Source organism: Lissotriton helveticus, chromosome 9, assembly GCF_964261635.1.
Source record: "Lissotriton helveticus chromosome 9, aLisHel1.1, whole genome shotgun sequence".
Lineage (NCBI taxonomy): Eukaryota > Metazoa > Chordata > Amphibia > Caudata > Salamandridae > Lissotriton > Lissotriton helveticus.
This window is the reverse complement of record NC_136070.1, coordinates 134,218,626-134,240,314: the sequence shown is the minus strand read 5'-3', so window position 1 is coordinate 134,240,314 and position 21,689 is coordinate 134,218,626. Positions and strand designations below refer to the sequence as shown.

The window sequence follows — 21,689 nt, the reverse complement described above, 5'->3', positions numbered from 1 at the left end:
ATAAACTCTGGGATGGCTTGTCTTGAGCGCCTACTTACCAAAGCTTGTTTCCATTAAGGAAGAAGCAAAAAGCTAAGCCTTGCTGAGACTAGCTATAGTTAATTTTGTTTTAATTTGAGGCCCTGATCTCTAATCATCTTTGATCATTTCTGTAGTCTATTGAGCTGTCCTTATGTTGATATTTGCTGGTAGACTGCTAAAGCTAACACAGACCTATACAAAGTATCTACATAATTAAATTAAAAGAAAAAAGGTGCAGCTCGATGGTGCAAACTTCGTTCATGCTGCACAATTCAGTGAATTCCTGACTTCTTTTCCCATATTATTCCAATATCTGTCCCCCTTGCAGAAATATGTACCAATGTTTAATTATCAAGCGAGTGTGAGTTTGCTCTTCAGAAAAGCTGAGATTGGCAGGTTGTTTTGTGTTTTTGAGAGTAGTTCTGATGACATGCCTTAGGTGATTGTTGTTGAGTTTGATCCTAGATGCACTAAGTGCATCACAGAGATCTACCTTTATTGATACAGTTCTGAATTCTTTTCACATAGCAATCCGCAGTGTGTATTTATAATGCCGTGGTTCTACTACAGACAGTATCGTAGCAAGGATTCCATAGACCCAGGAGAAAGCAAGGAAAACATTCCCTCTGACTGCTGCTGGGATAGTAAATACAGTAATTATCTGATAGTCTTCTAGCTGAAGATTCCTTACCTTATAATAACCCCAGGCCTCAGACTGGATCTGGAAATTCTTGAGCAGTACCCCGCGCGATGTTTTAAAACTTTTTTTAGCATTCAGCTCCTAGTGTGCTAGGGATGTTCCTGAAGAAATCAGTGGGTTGTAAACTATGTGGGACCTGTCACAGGCAACTGTCACTGGTGCCTTAAGCCTAACCATGACTCTAGGAACTGTCCCGACTGACGCACTATGAATTTGAATGCAATGTGGGAGCGGGAGACAAGCTCCTGGCAGCTTCTCATTGGATGACTCTGCATCGGTCCAGGTCCCGGTTGCATGGAAGGTCTCAGACCAGCTGTCGAAGTTGTTCCCGTCGGTCATCGTTGCAGACAAAGTTTTTGTTGGGTAAGTCCGTCAATTTAAAAAAATCTAGGGCTCTTTAACCTTGCTGTGTCACTCCAAGTCATCGGATGAGATGTGGGAACAAGGCCACAAGTGGAGCCCACCCTTTCGCACTCCACCCGCAGAGCCTGGGCCTGGCTCTGCTTAGCAACTCCCTGAATTTCCTGGAGCTGGAGCAATCTCACCCAACTCAAAGAGTTTTATGAAGTTATGCGCCTCATATTTGGGCAGTCTCACCTTTTTGGAGTGTCTTTGGGCCCCACTGAACTTCTACCAATGGGTTTACCCTAGGGCCTCTAGATCCATTCCTAGATCCGAACTGAGTCTGGTTGTAAATCCATGCCCTACACAGGGGTTCTGTGGTGGTAAAGACCAATATGTTGACAGAGGTGAATGAGCCAGGGTATCCTACCAAGAACCCATATTGCCCTTCAAGGAAGCCCTCTCTGAAGCCCTGCTCGGGGCATTGGCCAAGCCCTGCACGGGCACTCCCATGCACAGGACATTTGCATGTCTTCACCGCCCCGCTCCTGAGGATCCAGCTTTCTTCACCCGGCACCCCATGCCTGAGAGCCTGCTGGTGCTGGCCTCAACATCCAAAGTGAATTCCAACACTTTCCCTGCCACGTAACCAAACAGGGAATTTAAGAGGCTGAATACCTTCAGGAAGAGGATTTTTTATTCCGCCAGCCTTGCACAGCAGTCAATCAATCAATTTGCTTGGCAAATCACCAGTGAGGGTCTCAAGGTGCTGACATTGCTAACTGCTTCGTGGTGATTTGTACAATCGAACAGCCAGGTCTTGAGTCCTTTCCGGAATTGCCGGATCGATGAGGCGGTCTTGAGGTGCAGGGGAAGGTTGTTCCAAACTTTGGCCGCCAGGTGTTAGAAGGAACGTCCTCAGCTGTTACTTTGGTGGATCCGGGAGGGTGTCTGCGAGGAAGAGAGAGAGAGTCTCAGGGGAAAGACCAGTTGTGTAACGTCCATGTACGATATTAATGAAATCTTAAAGGGGAGGACGATATCTACCATAGGTTGTATAAATTAAAAAGAGTGGGCTGAATGGGCCCTGTGGAAGGCCACATTTAAGTGATAGGTTGTCAAAGGCACAGTTACCCTTGAAAATCTGAAAGGTCCTGTCTTTCAGAAAGGACTTAAGCCAGGCTAAGGCTGATCCGGCAATTCCAGCACTCTGTGATCTTTCTGCAAGAATGTTATGAATTACGGTGTCAAATGCAGAGCTGAGGTCTAAGAGGATCATTGCTGCCGAACCCCCCTGTTCTAAGAGCCTTTTGGCTTCTTTAACTAATGCTAGGAGAGCGGTCTCTGTGCCATGATAGGACCAAAGCCAGTTTATGTAAAATGCTAAATATCTTGTTTTTCTAAAAATACTGAGAACGCAGCATTTGTGCCTCTTTCAAGTATTTTGCTTAGCCCAGGCAGAAAGGGTATTGGGTGGTAGTTTTCTAAGTTGCGAGGATCCAAATTGGACTTTTTGTCAGAAGTGCTTTAACCATGGCGTGTTTCCATGCCACCAGGACAAAGCCAATGTTTAAGGAAAGATTCACCATTTCGAGCAAAGTAGGGAGTATCTCTTCTGCCCCTTTGGCTAAGATACACAGGGGGGGGGCTCGATGTTTGGGAGAGCCTGATTTTATTTTGCTCCAATTATCGAAAAGCGGTCAGGTTGGTAGAATAAGCTCATTTTGCTTTGGATAATTGATGTCGGATTGAGAGACAGTTGCAACGAGTCAAAAATTGTCTTATTTCCCTCTTAACAAAGTATGTCATGTCGTTGCACCGAGCAGACCAAACTCTCGGATTGGGACCAGGAGATGAGGGCACTAAAAGTGTTATCAGTTCGCAAAACAATTTGCGCTAGCAAAAAGTGGTCTGAAAAATATGCAGTTTGAGCTTTTTTTGATGTCATCGTGGTAGATTCTGATAGTGTCTTGATATTTCTTATGGAGGGCTCTCCATAGTATCTTCTCCACATCCTTTCTGCCTTTTAGCAGACTTGCTTGAATTTCTAAAGTTGCGGGGAATACCAGGGAGCTCATTTATCTTTTGCTCTTCTGGTATAGGTTTTCGGGATAACTGAGTCAAGAGAGGACTCTATTCATGAGTAAACTTGGGCACTCACTATGATCTGGTCTGCGAATAAAGATAGTCTGTAATTCTTGAGTTCCGTTTTTTTGCTTCCATGGGCAATTTAGACCAGGCTCAGTCTTTCCGGGTGGAAGGTGGAGGGTTTAGAGGAGGCTGACTTGATTTCGAGAGATCGAAAAGGAAAAACAAGGGGACCCTACTCACAACGGAACCAGGGTATTGAATTATTTTAAGAGGAACAGCGGTTCCTGTGGAATAGATACTAGATAATGAATTAAAAAAGAACGTAAATTACGTATATTAGAACAGGGGTAGGGTGAGATGTCAAAGAGAAAGAATTACCAACACACCAATATAGTTGTTCAATGAGTTGTATTGAAAGAATGAATTGTAGTAAAAAAAAAAAATAATAAAAAAAAGGTTTCATACATAACGCAAAATTATTTACAGTTGTGTAAAAGTGTCCCAAGTGAGAGTAAGAACCAAAACATTAGAATAACATATGTGAAACAAATACGTGCAAGGTTTCAATAATTTGTTGTTCATAAAAGCGACCACTTTCTTTCATCAAAATACCGATGTGCAGCAAGCTTCTTTCAATTGGTATAATTTCCGAAGGGCGGGTGCTTATGGGCAGTGAACGTGTTTCCAGGGCGATTTCTTTAGCGGATGGCTGGTGAAGGACTGCATCTGTCAGTTCTCTCCTAGGTTCAATGACCATTGACAATGGTCATTGAACCTAGGAGACAACTGACAATGCAGTCCTTCGCCAGCCATCCGCTAAAGAAATCACCCTGGAAACGCTGTCACTGCCCATAAGCACCCGCCCTTTGGAAATTATACCAATTGAAAGAAGCTTGCTGCACATCGGAATACAGCTTCCGACAAGGGAAGGACAGCCATTGTGCCCCGATCTAGATCCGCTAGACCCACGCCCTCATTAGGGAACCCGGCTGGGTTGCCTAGTGAGTACTTTTATTTCACCATAACACGGTTTGCACATACCTCACCAGTATTCTTGCGCCTCTGGCAAATTAGATGTCCCACATCTTATGTCCTTAAGAGATCCTATACCCATGCTAGGGTCGAAACGCCGTCGACAATTAAGAAAAGCGAACCTTTGGAATATAGCACTCTATGATTGTATAGATGTTATGTATTTTGATGAAAGAAAGTGGTCGCTTTTATGAACAACAAGTTATTGAAACCTTGCACGTATTTGTTTCACATATGTTATTCTAATGTTTTGGTTCTTACTCTCACTTGGGACACTTTTACACAACTGTAAATAATTGTGCGTTATGTATGAAACCCTTTTTTTTTATTTTTTACTACGATTCATTCTTTCAATACAACTCATTGAACAACTATATTGGTGTATTGGTAATTCTTTCTCTTTGACATCTCACCCTACCCCTGTTCTAATATACGTAATTTACGTTCTTTTTTACTTCATTATCTAGTATCTATTCCACAGGAACCGCTGTTCTTCTTAAAATTGATTTCGGGATAAGCAAGATCGAAGATTGATCAGACAATGTGACGGGTAATGGGTCTGGAACCTGTAGCTTGTTGTCCGTAGTAATGAGCAGATCAAGTAGGTGGCCTTTTTCATTGGTGGGTCCCAACACTCTTTGTTACAGTTGGATGGCTATCAGATCCTGTAAAAGGCTGACGGCTTGGGCATTGGCTGATTCTTCTAGGTGAAGTTTAAATTCTCCTAATAAGGAGAGGTTTGGCCTAGTGCAGGCAATATTTGCTGCCACTTCCGGAAGGGAGTGGAGATAATTGATGCTTGGCCAAGGAGATCTATACAGCAAGATCCCAGAAAATGTGGGTGTGGGGGAAAAGGTAATCGTAAAGATGACACTTTTGCCGTCTGAAATATATGTGGGTACCAGTAGACAGCTGAATTCTTCATTGAGAATAATTGCTAATCCTCCCCATTCTCGTTCTCACGGTCTTGCTGTAAAATATATTATCCTGGGGGCATAGCCTGAACAAGGTATGGCCTAGGTTTCCATCAGGGATACGGCATCTGGTTTCCTATTGTCGATGAAAGCAAAGAGTACACGTTTATGAACTGGGAGCGATCTACAGTTGACCAAAAACATATACCAACTGACTCTATTGTGAGTGGGTTTCCTAGAGTCCAGCGCCTTGGAAAGGAGCAAAGAGCAGTTTTTACAGGAGGTTTCTCCCGCGATGGGATCGATTAAATGAAGGCACTTTTGGCTGACACTTTCAGATGTTCAGCAGATATTTCTATGTATTCTCTTCTATTACCAGTTCTTAAAATTGCAATTTTCTATTAATTGTTTACATTTGTTGTATCTAACATCCATTTATTTATATTTAGGCAGATTGGTACAATTATTCAAGTACTGTTTAACCCATAGAGAAAAAAAAATATTGCATATTCTTAAACAGCCGAGCCATTCCATGGTTTTGAATTGTGGCCCCTTGATCAAAGTAGAATGTCACTACAGAAACATTCTCATGAAATGCCATATTTTCACCCCATGAAATGTCTCTGATTTCTTTCAGGAACTTTTAAATGCAGTCTTTCAGTCACCAATTCTTTTTTCTTTCTGTTGGACTTTAGGCAAAAAGAAGAACGAAGTGGCTTTTGTTTATGACACCAAGACTTCAGTATTAATGCTAGAAAAACTGTCCTTAAATGTCGCCACCGACTGGGGGATCTACATCAAGTAACAATATGACCATACTTTCTTTGAAACAAAGCCAAGAAATCTCATGTTTTTGTAAGATTCAAGCCTCTGGTGATCCTCCTGGGGTGCCTTTTCTTATGTTCACAAGCAAATCATGGACCCACAGTTCGTACAGGATGAACACGCTATGGTTTACATTTTTATCTGATTGCACATTTGAACGGGGTTGATCAGTCCGCACTGAATAGTAGCTGGTGAATATCTGCTCTAATGTGAAAAATTACACTCCTCTTAAACCTGTTCTTTCAACGTCAGTGTCTTCCAATATCCTTCAGCCCCATTAACTCAAATTGGGTTTTGTAAAACTCTTTAAATTATATATATAATTTTGTACATGATTTATATCACATCAAATCTCTAAATTGTAAACGTACCCTGATGAGTATAGTGTACTGTATAAAAGTGTAAATTAATCTCTTTTTATTTTGATACCAAGAAAAAGCCCGGAACAGATTCCTAGAACATTATCATGTTATTTTAATCGTGGTGAAAAAGCAGACTCGAAGAAACAGACCAGAATTAATGCTCATTTATGAAAATGATTTACACCTAAGCATATTTAGGAAGATGAACTGACAAATTGCATGGGAGTTAATAGATTTTAGAGGTTTTGGAGTCATTGTAATAGAGTTTTAAGAGGTTTCAGCAGTAAATACAATGGTAAAATACTGTAAACAGTGTTTATTTTAAAAATAAAACATTTAAAAACTTTGAATAGCAAATGTAGGTAATTCACATATTTTAAACCTGTATATAGTTATTAAAATTAATAATTTGGGTGTTGGGGAGAAATATGTTAAAAGATCATAAACATGATTATTCCTAAACTCATCAATATAAACGTAAAACATAATATGAAGGGCTCATCAACTTAGCATAGTAACATCAAGTCAGTCAAGTTTTCATGTTATCTGTAATGAGTATGTGGTTAGTTTACATTTAATGAATTTAATTGGACAGCATTTGCATATATGTTGGTCATCCTGAAAACTCACTATTTGATGGCTCTTATAAATTTGGGAAATGACAGAACTATCTGTGGGAAAGCATTGACACATAGACCACTGGCAAATGTGTTCAGATGCGTTTCCTGTGCTATTCATTTGGGCAATTCAGGAAAAACAACACTGTTTGATGGACGGGCAGGTGGTTGCCATTTTTGTGGCTATCGTGGGAAGATCTTCATAAGCTTTGCTTTTGGACAATGTTTCTTCAGAAAAGAGAAGCTAGAACACAGCAGGAACAGTGAAGTTATGTCTATCGAGGGCTAATGAAATGGTGATTGAAAAATGTATGGATGGGGGTTTTAAATTGTGTAATTTTGTATGCGATTTTAGGATTTTTTATGCTAGAGAGGGTACCGTGACTGCCGTTTTTTTACATTCTCTAAATAGCGCCAGTACAAACCTATTTTATGGTTATTCTGTGTTGTTGTATATAACTTTAATTAATTACACAACACGTTTTGATGATCAGTATTTGGTGAGCGAACAAGCCAGGTCCGATTTAAAGCTTGAAACTACCAGTAAAGATATTGAAATAATTAGAAGTATCCTTAATGTACAGTAGTCTTTTTCTTTCCTTAGGCTTGTTGAATCTTCTCCCTGCAGTCCAGGAACTCTTCTGTGTTTTTTGGCCTGTAGAGATGATTTTTTCCCTATTAATTTCTAGACATGTCTTTGCTGGATGTATCCTCTAAAGTTTCGTCTTGTTTTCCTGGCTGTTTAATTTGGGCTTTTCATTGAGAATAAATACTGTTCTGTCATTGCTGGTCTGCATAAATGTTTGTTTTCTTTCCCAAAAATTTGTTTTTCTACCTACATTTTATTTCTCCATCTCTGCTGGAAATTTAGGGCCAGATGTACGACCCTAAATTGCGGTCGCAAACGGGCAGTCGGCCCGTTTGTGACCACAATTTAGGGCATGGCCATGTACAAACCTCATTTTGAGAATCGGAAAATGTTTCCGATTCGCAAAATGAGGTTTGCGACTTGCTATTAGGAAGGGGTATGCCAAGGGCGTCCCTTCCTAAGAGCGACACGCATTTGTATGTGTAAATGTTTTACGACCGCAGTTGCGGTCGCAAAACACTCACAATACACCACCTACTTCAAGTAGGTGGTAAACCATTCGCAAACAGGAAGGGGTCCCCAAGGGACCCGTTCCCCTTGTGAATGGGTCAAAAAATATTTTAAATGGCAGGCAGTGGTCCCAGGGACCACTGTTTGCCCTTAAAAAATGAAACTGATAAGTTTAATTTTTCTTTTTTTTAAATGCATCCCGTTTTCCTTTAAGGAAAACGGGATGCATTTAAAAAAAAAAAATAACTGCTTTATTCAAAAGCAGTCACAGACATGGTGGTCTACGGACCCCAGCAGGCCACCATCCCTGTAAGTGCAAGCCATTCCTAAAGGGGTCAAAAATTGTGCCTGCCTCATTTATATTAATGAGGCATGCAATTTGCCCCCATTAGGAATCACAAACAGTGTCTGAGACAGTTTTTTATATCCCAATTTGCGAATCGCAAATTGGTGGGCCGTACATCTGGCCCATGGTCTCTTCCCAAGCTCCTCATCCCTAGAACCATCTAATGAGGAGGGCACAACAGGTTTCTTGAATTCTGTATCTTGGTCACCCATGGAAGCTCTTGCAGACTCTGCGGATGTTTACATACAGGAAAAGAACACAGCAGGGTCTGAGAGGATTAAGCCACACAAATGGAGGGATCTCATGATACACTTCTCCACTTTCCACCTGAACGTTTTGAAATCTGCTTAGGGTCTTTATGCATTATATCTATAACCCAAACAAATAACAAAATAAATAAACTCAGTTCTGTGACTTACACCGCAATGCATGACACCTGAGCCCCTTGGAATGCACATACACCATCATTATATATACCACTGATAAGTCATACCCACCAGCCATAGGCATACATTGGGTACCACACCCTACACACTTCATCACATCAGCCACAACAATCTCCAGATGTACAGATGGTAAACTAAAGCCATACCCACATTACACAGGGGTTGTCATATATTTCGCCTGAAAATACATGCACTCGGAGTAGACTACAGACATAAGCACACCTTACACAGTTTGTCATATTACTGAGAGGAGTCTTCATACATTGTAGGTAGACCACACCCCAGCACTTTCACTGCTCCCACTGGGGCACCCAACGCAATGCCTACAGAGCAGACAAGTGCACACATCAGCCATATTACAAACTCTGTGACGGGTAGTTGAGTTCCCAAACATGAGCCAACTGCTATGCTTACATAAAATAGCATATTAAAAGGAAAAAATTTATACATCAGAATAACAATTGCCTAAGCACACCATCAAGTATTGTAGGAAATAAGAAAAACTATGGCACAATCTTCCGAGATGGGCTTAAACATAAAACCAACTACCTTTCTCAGCTGTATGCTTCATAGACTTGCTTTACTTATAGGTATCGGTAGTTCTTTTCTCTTGTGTGAAGCCCAAACTACTCACCCGCTTTTATGAGCCAACAATACAAGATTTACCGCCAAAGCACGTGTATCTATGTAAGAGCAGATTGAATCACGTGCTGACACAGCCGATGAAGTAAGAATACATCAGTTTGTGTGTGTAATTGATATACAGTACACATTATGCACATCTCTGCAAGCCCAACTAGTTGTGCATTCTGATCCTCGATCGTGACACCTTGGGCCCTATTACATAAAGGGCGCACTTGATGGCGCACCTTCAACCAGATGCACCATGCACAAGCAGGTAAGTGCACCTTATTATGTTAAATGTGCTGCCCTCAGGGAAGCCACAAACTGGTGCTGCCCTGGGGGCAGTGCATTCAAGTGAAATTCAGAGCAGCTGGTTTCATAACAAATATGCAGTTAACGGCTCGTTGGCCCCAATCTGTGTTAACCCAGTTACTGTTAGGGTCATGTAAAACACTAGTTATCCTGCAGTAGAGGGTATCCCCACATGTTTGTCTTGTAGAAACAGAGAACATGCCAACTCTGTCTTTTCTCTGCCTTTCGCATCAGACGCCACGCAAGAATGAAATTCCTTGACTACCTATGCAACTCTACCATCCCCACTATTTCCCCTGTGTCCATAGGAAGGGGCCTATGCAAGAGCTATTGATTTTGCCAATGTATTTTAGCCATGTTGTGCATCAGCGTGGCTGTTGTTCAACATAGTAAAAGTTAGTGGCTTAGCGGAGTGTGGCATGGAGCGGAGTTTCATAGAGTGGAGTGGAGAGTCATGGAGATGAGTTTTGTGGTTGGAGTGGTGTAGTGTGAAGAGGCTCAGAGTAGAGTGGCATACAGTGGAGTGGTGGAGTAGAGTTGAGTAGTGCGTCTTAGAGTAGAGTGGCGCAGAATGGAGTAAAGTGGCTTAGAGGGGGTCACGTAGAGTGGAGTAGAGTGGCGTATAGAGGAGTAGAGTGTTTTGGAGTGGCATAGGGTAGAGTCGCATAGAATGGTGTACAGTGGAGTGGCATAGAGTGGACTCGCGTAGAGTGCAGTGTCATAGAATTCAGTGATGTAGAATGCAGTTGCATCCCATGCAGCGGTATAGAATGCTGTGGTGTAGCTTAGAGGGGAGCAGAGTAGAGTACAGTGGCCTAGAGTGCATCGGCGTAAAGTGCAATTTTGCAGAGTAGAGTCAAGTGGCACTGAGCGAAGTGGTTTAGAGTGCTGTAGAGTGGAGTGCAGTGGCATAGAGCAGATTGGCGTAGAGTGTAGTGGCTTAGAGTACAGTTGTGCAGAGTAGAGTGCAGTGGCGTTGAGTGGAGTGCTGTAGATTAGAGTAGCGTAGAGTGCAGTGATTTAAAATAGAGTGGAGTGATGCAGGTTAGAGTGCAGTAGAGTGGTGCAGAGTAGAGTACAATGGTGCGGAGTAAAGTGGCATAGAATGCAGTATTGCAGAGGAAAGTGTCGTAGAGTGCAATGATGTAGAGTGGCGTAGAGTGCAGTTGAGCAGAGTGGAGTGGTGCCGAGTAGAGTGCAATAGAGAGCAGTGGTGCAGAGTAGAATAGAGTGCAGTGGCATAGAGCAGAGTGTTGCACAATACAGTATAGTGGCGTAGAGTGTAGTGGGCAGAGTAGATTGATGTAGATTGCAATGGTTTAGAGGATACAGTGGAGTACAATGCAGTGACATAAATCGGTGCTGAGTAGAGTGGCTCAGAGTGGAGTGGCGCAGCATAGACTGCAGTGGCGTGGCTTAGAGTGGAGTAGAGTGCAGTAGAATAGAGCATATTATTTCAGAGAACAGTGAAGTGTAGAGTGGAGCAGTGCATTGTAGAGTGCAGTGGTGTAGAATATAGTGGCGCAGATTGAATTGGTACAAAGTAGAGTGCATTGGCAAGGAGGGCAGTTTTGCATAGTAGAGTGGTGTAGAGTACTTCAGAGCAGAGTAGAGTTGTGTAGAGTGCAGTGGTATAGAGTGGAGAGTGGAGTGATGCAGAGCGCAGTTGCGTTAAGCAGATTGTTTCAAGTTAGAGAGAAGTGGTGTGGAGTGTTGCAGAGTATAGTGCAATGCCATAGAGTGAAGTAGAGTGCAGCTGATCAGTGTGACATAAAGTGGATTAGCGTAGAGTGGAGTAGTACTGTGTAGAGTGCACTTGCATAGGCAAGAGTGATGTTGAGTGCATTGGCAAAAAGTAGAGAGGTGTAGAGAGGCATAGAGTGAAGTGGTGTAAAGGGGAGTAGTGCTGAGTAGAGTTTAGGGACGTAGAGTGCAGTGGCGTGGAGTGGTGCAGAGTAGAGTGGAGTGGCATAAAGTGGAGTATGCATGGTGTGGTAGTGCACATCCATTACAGACATCACATGTTCAATTGAAATAACCATTACATTTGCACAGACACATTTTACTTATAAAAATATATAGCGCACAGATGATAATGCGTGGAAATGTCATCACCTGGGGCCATATGTATCAATGTTAGGTTTTGCGATTCTCAAATAGCGAATTTTTGAGAATTGCTATTTGAGAATCACAAAACGCTATATATGTAGGATTTGCAATACATTTTGCGAATCCTACATATTCCTTAATTGCGAATTGCAAATTGCGATTCGCAATTAAGGAATACCTCCCCATTCATTCCTATGGGCCTAGAGGCCCATAGGAATGACTGGGAAGACATTCTCAATTTGAGATTCCCAATTAGAGAATCGTAAATTGAGAATGCAGTTTCAAGTGTGCCAGGGTGTCAAAAGGATGCCCTGTTGCACCCCTGAAATGAGCATGGGTGCACATGTGGCACACATACATGCCCTAAGGGCATGTGGATGCGCCCCATGCCACTTTACAAAAATTCCAAAATTTGCATTATTGAAAGAAATCGCAAATTACCACCAACCTGTAGTTGGTGGTAATTTGTGATTCCTTATGCCATATTCGCACATCTTGGGTGCTTCATACATTCCATTTAAGGAATCTCAATTTGAGATTCCTTAAATGCATTCACAAAATAAGGAATCGCAAACTTTGTGATTCCTTAATGTGCGAGGCAGTTGTGCTTTCATACACAGCACTAGGCCAAATTGCGATCGCAAACGCTGAAATTCTGCGGATTTCAGCGTTTGCGATCGCAATTCGCCTTCATACATACGGCCCCTAGTGTTTGGATTTGTTTTGATCATATTAAAATATTTGTTTCCACCACACTTCAGAATTACAAAAAAGTATGCTTCATTTGTGCTTCCCTAATTCTGATATATTCTTAAATATCTGCACAGTTCATTTACAGACATTGTGTTGTGTGCTAGAAAACAGCCTTTCTTTTCACAGCAAGATTGTCACATGAATCTTCTCACTTAGAAGTCAGAGAAAGCTAAGTAAACACCCAGCTCTCTCGGAAGACAGAGCCTGACATTTGACCTCTTTCTTTGAATGCACAGTAAATCTGACAAGGTAAGAACAAGATTTAAAGGAGGCCTGTTTACAGAAAGCGAGCACGACTGGAAGAATACAAGGAGTGATGGTAAACGGGTGAATGGCCACATGATAAACAAAGACATGCTGGACAGCCTAAAACAAATTAAGCCAGCAAATAGAAAGAAATGAAATGTGAGTTACAAACCTCAAAGCCAATGATAAGCAATGGGTGGAATGCATTCCCATGGAAGCTTTCCGAATGTCCACAATATGTCCTCTGCAAACCAGACAGTTGCGCTTTCTGGTAGGCGTCCACCTAAAAAGGCGGCTAATAACACTCCTGCTTCATCTTGGCTGTGTATGTTGAGAGAATAATGTTGGCAGGATGGAGGTCCAAATGTCTAAATGCAGCAATCTATATACTAAAATCCATAATCTATAGAAGTAAAAATATATGTGTGAAACAAATGACTATTTACCATGTACATAAACTAAAATGAATGTTAGTGGTTGCTTCCATATATTGGTAATCAAAACTGTTGCGGCACTATGTGATTTTATACACAAGTAGTATGGTAAAATAAACGTAAACATGTCAAACCTTCGTTAGGAAGCAATTTATAACATAGATTATGTTGTAAAACAAAAAGCATTTACAAAGCTGGTAGGTTTGAGCTGTTTTTTTTCTGTCTGCACGAATGCAGGCACAGCATACATGACATATGACACATGCATGTAAATATGAAGGGCGGGTTACATACCTACAGAAATTCATGCACACTGAAAGTCCCCAGGCACATAAGCCAGCAGACACAGACCACCTGAAATTTATCACCCACAAACATAAACACAGATAGAGAGGTATGCGTTATGTTATGCAGGCTATATGTTCAGCATATCTCAAAATCCTAAATGTGACAGGATACTGAAAAGGGAAAAAAACAAGAAATTGAATGTTATGATCTTCCCCAAACCAAAGCAGTAGTTGGTAGATGACCTTAGATCATGTAGCTGGCAAGGAAGAGGTGGGAAATGGAGGTACCCTGCAAGTGAGGCCAGCAGGAATCAGGACATAGGAGGTTTAAATCAAGAGGGGGCAAACAGTGTGAGGATTTGGGACTTGCACAAGAGTTAGGAACAGCAGGGAGTCATATAGAGCAAAGTAGAGCAAGGTACCTATTTGTAGCGATAACAATTTTAGAGGCCTTAGCAAGTATCCTCCAAACTTAACCAAAGGACCAGAGGCTAACTTGATGAGTTGAAGAGGAGGAGTGCATATTCTAGTTTTTTTCTGCACCCAGCACATAACACACAACACATTACGTCCTGTCCTCCCCAACATCGCTGTCCATTACTGGCCATCAAAAGGCAGCACAAACTATATGTTTAGTGAATGTGAAGCCAATGTGACTTTCATGGGAATTACACACAATGTCCGATCTTTATTCCCCAGGGTGAACCAACTTGTCCAACAGCATCAACAGCCAGTCTTCTACCGTAAGTTTATCAAAAAGCTTGAAAAAAGGCTGTACACCACTCTAAAGGCCCTTATCTCCAGCCCAACGCTCTATGGCAAAATGAGTCACCTCTACCAACAGAGAATAACACTCAGAACAGCACCCCACTCACTCTCAGCTAACGCACTTTGCTCCTTGACATCCACGTCCGTAATCAAACAATTCTCGTACTCTACTTCATCCTCAGCTTCATTTTCAACCTGGAGAGGAATCCTGGATGGATAGTCCACCCTGCAGTTCTTACCACCAGCAAATGATTTATGTCAAACTGTATTGAAGCTTGGAAGACAAACATGCAATATAAGACGTCTTACATTTACCATTGTCACCACTGGGAGTGTAAACATGTGATTGTGGTCAGTGAGAATATGAAATCTCCTTTTCTACAAATAAGCTAAGAATTTCTCAACAACCTTCAAACAGCCCAACAATTCCCTTTGGATCACACAATAGAGCATTTTGACCTTTCTGAGACCCCGATAAGCGTAACCAAAAGTGAATTCACCCAGCCCTGACTTTTGTCAATACTGGCTTCGACTGTGACAAAGCAAGCTAAAGATGGCTCATAGGACCTAAGAACCTTGACCATCACTAAGTCCTCCTTCACCTACTCAAACACATAGTCACATTCTGGACTCCATGCTGAACAAAACATCTTTCTGCAACATATTGGACAAGCAACGCATGTACAAAGCGTACTCGGGCAAAAATCGTGAATTCTTAAAACGATTTCAAATCAATCATTTCAACAGGAGTAGCAGCATTTTTGATGGGTTGAACCAACCCAGGATGTTGGAGTATAGCATCTTTTGAAACTTCATGACCCAGGTACTCCGTCTCTTTCTTCAACAGCTCACATTTGTCTTTCTTTAGGACCACTGCTCTCGACTGAAAAACCAAAGTACATGTTCCCAAATACCATTATGTTCCACTAATGTGGGATCAAAAATTAAGAAGTCATCTTGAAAAACAATGACACCTTTGATATATTTTAGCATGTGATCCATAATCCTCTGAAAAGCATGCGCCTCTGACGACAGCCAAGATGGCATCCAGTAGTATTAAAACAACCTGAACCAAGAAAAAAAAGCAAAGCATGTGTTTTATTTGTACTTGGTGGTAAGCAGAAGCCAGATCTAACTTGGTTATCCACACAACTCTTCCTATACTGGCCACAATCTTACTCATTTTGGGTAATGTATGAGAGTCAACCCAAATTCTCTGTTTAAACTGTGTAAAGCGACACAACCACTGAGCTCCCCACTGTTGTTTGTGCACCCACACCAGGGGAGAACGCCAAAGGGAAGAGTCAGACGATTCTGTAATGTTCTGCTTTCACAACTCGTGAGGTTCATTATTCTGTTCAGCCCTGATGCTGAAAGTAATACCCTGCACTTCATGCTTATTTATTATTTATTTATTTAGTGTATTTTGTATAGCGCGCAGCTACCCCAACGTGGTGTCCCGGCGCTCCTGTGTGATTGTGGACTGGATCTGACTCAGGTGGAACTAACAGAATAGAAATGTTTTCAGGGCTTTTCGGAATGGAAGCTCTTCTTGGATCATTCGGATGGAGATAGGGAGCTTGTTTCAGTGGGAGGCAACGCATGCTTGGAACGTTTTACCTCCAGAGCGTACTTTTTTGAATCTGGGGGTGATAAGAAGATTTTTTGAACTGGATCGAAGGAGTCTGGCATTGCTGTAGGGACAGAGGCAGGAGGAAAGGTATGCAGAGCCCTTTCCCTTGACTGCCCGGTGGGCTAGAATTAGGGCCTTGAATTCTGCTCTTTTTTGGATTGGTAGCCAGTGGAGTCTTCGCCGGTGTGGCGAGATATGCTCACGTAGGGAGATGCCACAGACCAGCCGGACTGCAGCGTTCTGGACCGTCTGAAGTCGGTGACAGAGGCCAGAAGCAAGTCCAATATAGAGGCCGTTAGTGTAATCTAGGTGGGACGTAATCAGTGCCTGGACAATTGTTCTCCTGGTGTTACTAGGTAGGAAGTTGATACATTTTTTGACCATCCTGATTTTTGAAAATGCTTAGTTGGAATGGCATGTCTTTGGTTCTGATCCTGTATTTAAAACCAGTTATAGTGCCTAAAAAGCCCCTGAGAAAACTTTGAGGAATTGGCATGACAAACCTTAAACCTAATTGTACAAAAAATGGGGCGACCCTGTGTCCCTCAGAACCTGGGTATATCGTAATAAACAAAAGTGGTTCTGTCGGGTTTCAGATTACTTCTATTAGCACATTCAAGTGTCACAAAAGTATCTAAAGAATGCCTAGATGTAGAAAAGTATTTTACAAACAATAAGGCACATGACTCAAATTGATGTCCGCTGTGTAAGTTTTATCCAAATTGTAGCATTCACATTCTTTACACATATATCAATGGCTGTCCACACAATAAAAATTAACAAATAGGTGGTGATAAAGTGACATTGGTGCTCAGTGTTCAGTGATATTCAATATGTACAGGGTGGTGAACATTTTACAAATCCTGCCCTGATGAAGAATCTTTTTTGACTACCCAAGGGAGCATACATTGGGTCCAAACGTTGTCAACCATACTAGGCCCGGATCGTCCAAAGGCGCTGCCCAGAGAAAGAATCATCATCCGGCAGCTCTATTGCATTTCCCTGTATTATCTGGCCCTTTACCCACTTGTAAAAAATTTCACCACCCTGTATATACTGCACATCACTGAACACTGAGCACCAATGTCACTAGATCACTACCTATTTGTTGATCTTTATTGTGTTGACAGCCATTGATATATGTGTAAAGAATGTGAATGCTACTATTTCGATAAAACTTACACAGCAGACAGCAATTTGAGTCATGTGCCTTATTGTTTGTAAAATACTTTTCTACATCTAGGCATTCTTGAGATACTTTTGTGACACTTGAATGTGCTAATATAAGTAATCTGAAACCCGACAGAACCACGTTTGTTTATTTAAACCTTAAACCTAGTTCTATTAATGAAATAGCTAGTATTTGATAATTCACCCAGGCCTCAAAACCATGTACAAAAGCCCATATTGGAACCAACCTAAAATATTTAATATTTTCAGTGCAACATAAATCTTTCCTTGGCTGCGGCACCTTCTAAACTCAAGAACATCCTCAAAAAAGTCCATCAAATCAATGCTCCATCCTTCAAATGAAATGGAAGACCTGTCTGGTGGATGACGTTCCCTGTCCCCAAACGTTTGCAAAAAGGTAACGGGTGGTCATGGTAATTATTACTCCAGAATCAACAAATAGATGAAGCATCTTGTCGCGATTTTTGATTTCAGCATACGGATCAACACACTCCAGAGGATCGATAAATCTAATCAAATCTAAATCCTTTACAAGTAATACCATATCATGCACCTCACTGTGTGCAGACTCAACTGTGGTTGAGACAGCTTCCATTTCATACAGCACTTCACCTTATCCACACCAAGTTTAAGACTTTGACATATGTTGGGAAAAGGAGAGGATGTAGCCTTACGGTTAGAGCGGTCGATCTCGAAGCTGTGGGAATGTGTTGGAGCCGAGGCAACAGCGCTCAATATCCTGTGATTATGGGCAAATCACTTAATCTCCCGGTGCCTAACGAAACTGGTGCTCATGTAAAGCGCTCTGATACCCGATGTCTCGAGTCTAGTTCACGCTATATAAAACTCCCCAAAAAATCTAATGGTAGCATTCCTGGTAGCGTATGGTTTACCCCTCTTATTGTTTGGGAGAAACCAAAAAAATTGTTTTGCTTACATAAGATTTGTTCATACCAATAAGCTCCTTCAACGCCTTATTAGTCTTGGTACTAATAGTTTTTACAGTTTCTGAGTGTCTTTCATTGAACTGTTTTCACAGAAATATGTGAAGTCTCAAAACTTTCAGGAATGCAAATAGTATTTTCTAATTACAGAGTCCCCATGAATAACAGGTTCGGCTGAATCTCTCTTTAACAACAATGACTCACAAATTGGTCTCTGACTAACTAGACATTCTCCAAAGTGGAACTCTAGAACATGTTGATGAAGTGCAGTGGTGTAGGAGTCAATGTTTTCTCCCTGACTCTGAAATCCCTTGTAAAACCTGTTCATATTCAAAGGGGAGAGTGTGAAAGACCCTTCAAAATATCTATTGATTTGTCGCTTAGATGTTAAGGTCAAATAGTTTGCTAGACATCTTTTGCAAGACCTGCTCTCCTGGGCAGTAGAACAAAAAATAATCATGAGGCATCAAATCCGTTTTCAACAAGGTTTGGGAACCATCTCAAATTGGATAGCCCTATCCTTAATGATGGATGAAACTTTTGTGAAGTGAACTTCATTATATCATGGACTTTAAGGCTGCATTCGACTGAGTATCCAGAAACATCCTATGTTAAAAACTCTTGTTTGGGGATTCCACCAACCCTGCTGAAAGGGATTGAGTTATTATAGTATGATAACAAGGGTACACATAAAAATTGGTGACAGCTCTGCCCTCTCGCAAAAAATACCAACTGAGTCTGGTGAGAAGCAGGGCTGCGTTCTAGCACTACTTTTATTTAATCTATATATTGTTGACTTTCTAACTGAATTGGATAAGATGCATGGTCTTTCCCCAAGGTTGGGAAGAGAGTCGTTATGTCTATTGTACGCCGATGATGATCTTCCCACTATTGCATTAGAGTACGATGTAGTAGGCTCTCCTGGCCATTAAAGGTCTGCTCCAGCGTTAAAGGCCCGAGACGAAGGCGGGGGCCTTTAACAAGGGAGTGGACCTTTAATGGCGTGTACAGCCTGCTACGAGGGCTCTAAGGCTATCAAAACATTCTGCCACCAGAAGGCAGAATGTTCAAATTTGTAAAAACAAAGGCCACTGGAAGCCCAAGGGGGTTTAAATCCCCTCCGGCTCCGAGAGGCCTTTGTTTGCAGCAACAGCTGTGAAAAGAAAAAAAAACCTTGGATTGTTACTCTCCAGACTTCTAACATCCAGTAGAAGCCCGGAGCACTCCATTACCTTTAATGGAGCGGTCAACATTCCAATGTTCTAATTCTTAATAAAACCAGGGTTGGGTTGCAAAGGCTTCTTGTAGAACTGGATGAGTTTTCTGCCACAAATAAAATGGAAATGAATTGGGGGAAAAAAAATCATTTGCGAAAAGGGGAAGAAAGAAGACAAGCGGTTCATCAACGGTGATCCAGTTGAAAGAGCATTGGAGTATAAGTGACTAGGAGTTATTGTGAACAATCAAGGGAATCTGCGGGCCATTAAATCAGAAGCTAATGCCCTGCTGCCAGCCTTTCTTTCTATTAACAAGTCCTTGAGAAGAATGGCGCTTGAGCCAATGGTTAAAATACTGAAATTCAAGCATCTTCCAACTCTAACATACAGCTGTGAAGACTTTGGTGGCAGAATTGCAAATTTCCTTGATACGATCATCACTAAAATATATAGACAGGTTTTTTACCTCCCAAGAAATGCTTCATCTGCCTAAACCTACTTGGAATTTGGCATAAATGGCCAGGTGGTTTCAATCTTAGCAGCATTTATAAAAGCATGCTCCAAGTTAAAGGTAGCTAAGCCCGACACCTGGATGGAAAAATCCAGAGTGAATAACACAACCTCTTTTGGAAAATATTTGCATGCAGCTTTAGATTCTTTACAAACAGACTTGTGAGCTCTGTCTTTTTCATTTTCAGAATTTAAAAAACAGGTAAATATAGCTATTCAGCTGTTAACAAGAATGCAGGACAAGTATCTCCTATCAAAACGTTCTCATGCATGGCTGAGTCTAGATAATTATACAGTGCAAAATAGACATTCCAATTTGGGAGTATGTTATTCAATCTTTTTAAAAGCTAAGTTCATGGTATTATAGATTTGGAGGCCTACCAACAAATGACCATGTCCCACCATGGATCCAAGCAAAGCAAAGTGATGACTGTAGATTGTGTAATGCAGCAGCCAAGACTATTACCCATAAGGTCTGCATCTGTCCTAGTTTACTAGTCAAACAGAGATCTCTGTTGAGAAAACTGCTAATAGAAAAGAGTATTCGCTCGTGCCGGTAGACAATTATTATGTGCCTGAACCAGAACTACTTGCAACTAAACATAGCTTTTACACATTTTATGATGCTGGTGGAAAGATTAGTGAAAGCTAGTCATTGGTGCAGTCAATTCGCCTAATATAGCCACCTGTATGAAATATTAATTTTCCACATGATTAGTTGTAGTGTTTTTATCAGTGTGTATGATGTAATGTTTTATCTGGTCATTGTTGTCCTGCTGCTGCATTAATTAGTGTTAGTTTCCTCAAATGATTGTTTTTTACCGATATTTAGTCACTGCTTGATTAAATGTTTTATTAAGCCACTGCTGTCCCACTGTCGCTGCCTTCATTTTGGCTAATGTTTTGGACACTAAAAGGAAGAAGGTGAAATTAACTTTTTGCACTGTAAAGTATTTGCCTCTTCATTGCCAAGTCATTTTAAATTGAAGGTCTTTTATAGTACATAGCTGGCTGTTGGTCAATTGACAGTAATGTATTCAACTGTTGTTGTTTTTATCTTGATAGATTTTAGGGTTCGGTAATGCCGCATTGTAACGGTTTTTATTAACCAAATACAATAAAGTTACACATACATAGAAAAACCTGTGCCTCAAAACTACCAGACTGGGCAAGACATTAAAACGAGATTCCAGTTTCTCTACCAGCTCTTGATAGCCGTCCAATTCCTCATCAGCATCATAAGCCAGCTCTGGTAAATGTTTGATAATTGCCATTCCATCGAACCCTAATGAATGAAGAAGCTAACACTTCTTCCGTTGTGGTCTGAATCTACATACCCCTAAGTAGGTTTCGAAGGCATCAAGCCAATGTCTTCAACTAATATGTGGTTCTGTCAACATTCCAAAAAGCAGTGTCGGTGGGTTTATGCATTGCATAATAACCAAAAAAACACTATAACCTTACTGTACTTCAGGTAAAGAGAAACTACCCGAAGTGTTCACCCACTAAAGCACACTCAAAAAGAATTCATACATCAATCAATATACTGAAGGTCAGTAGGTCTTGGGTCTGCCGTAGGTTGGTGGGGAGGGTGTTCCAGGTCTTGGCGGCAAGGTGGGAGAAGGATCTGCCGCCGGCGGTCGTTCTTCAGATGCGGGTGACTGTGGCGAGGGTGAGGCCGGTGGAGTGGAGCTGACGGGTGGGGGTGTAGAAGCTGAGTCGTCTGTTGAGGCATGCTGGGCCGGTGTTGTGGAGAGCTTTGTGTGCGTGGATGAAGAGCTTGAAGGTTATCCTCTTGTTGATGGGGAGCCAGTGCAGGTCTTCCAGGTGGGGTGCGATGTGGCTGCGGCGGGGGATGTCGAGGAT

General features: G+C 41.6%; 1 protein-coding gene across 4 annotated transcripts in view; it reads left to right on the top strand.

Annotated features, from left to right (window-relative positions):
• The window catches only part of GANC (glucosidase alpha, neutral C), a 360,817-nt gene extending 353,113 nt beyond the window's left edge, over positions 1 to 7,704 (top strand). For all 4 annotated transcript variants that reach the window (XR_013600863.1, XM_078659630.1, XM_078659632.1 and 1 more), the window contains one exon: positions 5,796 to 7,704. Coding sequence is in view for 3 of the 4 variants with exons in the window: in XM_078659630.1 (XP_078515756.1) it covers positions 5,796 to 5,905 (110 nt within the window). In the remaining variant the exon portion in view is untranslated. The remainder of the gene's footprint in view (positions 1 to 5,795) is intronic.
• The last annotated feature ends 13,985 nt before the right edge of the window (positions 7,705 to 21,689 follow it).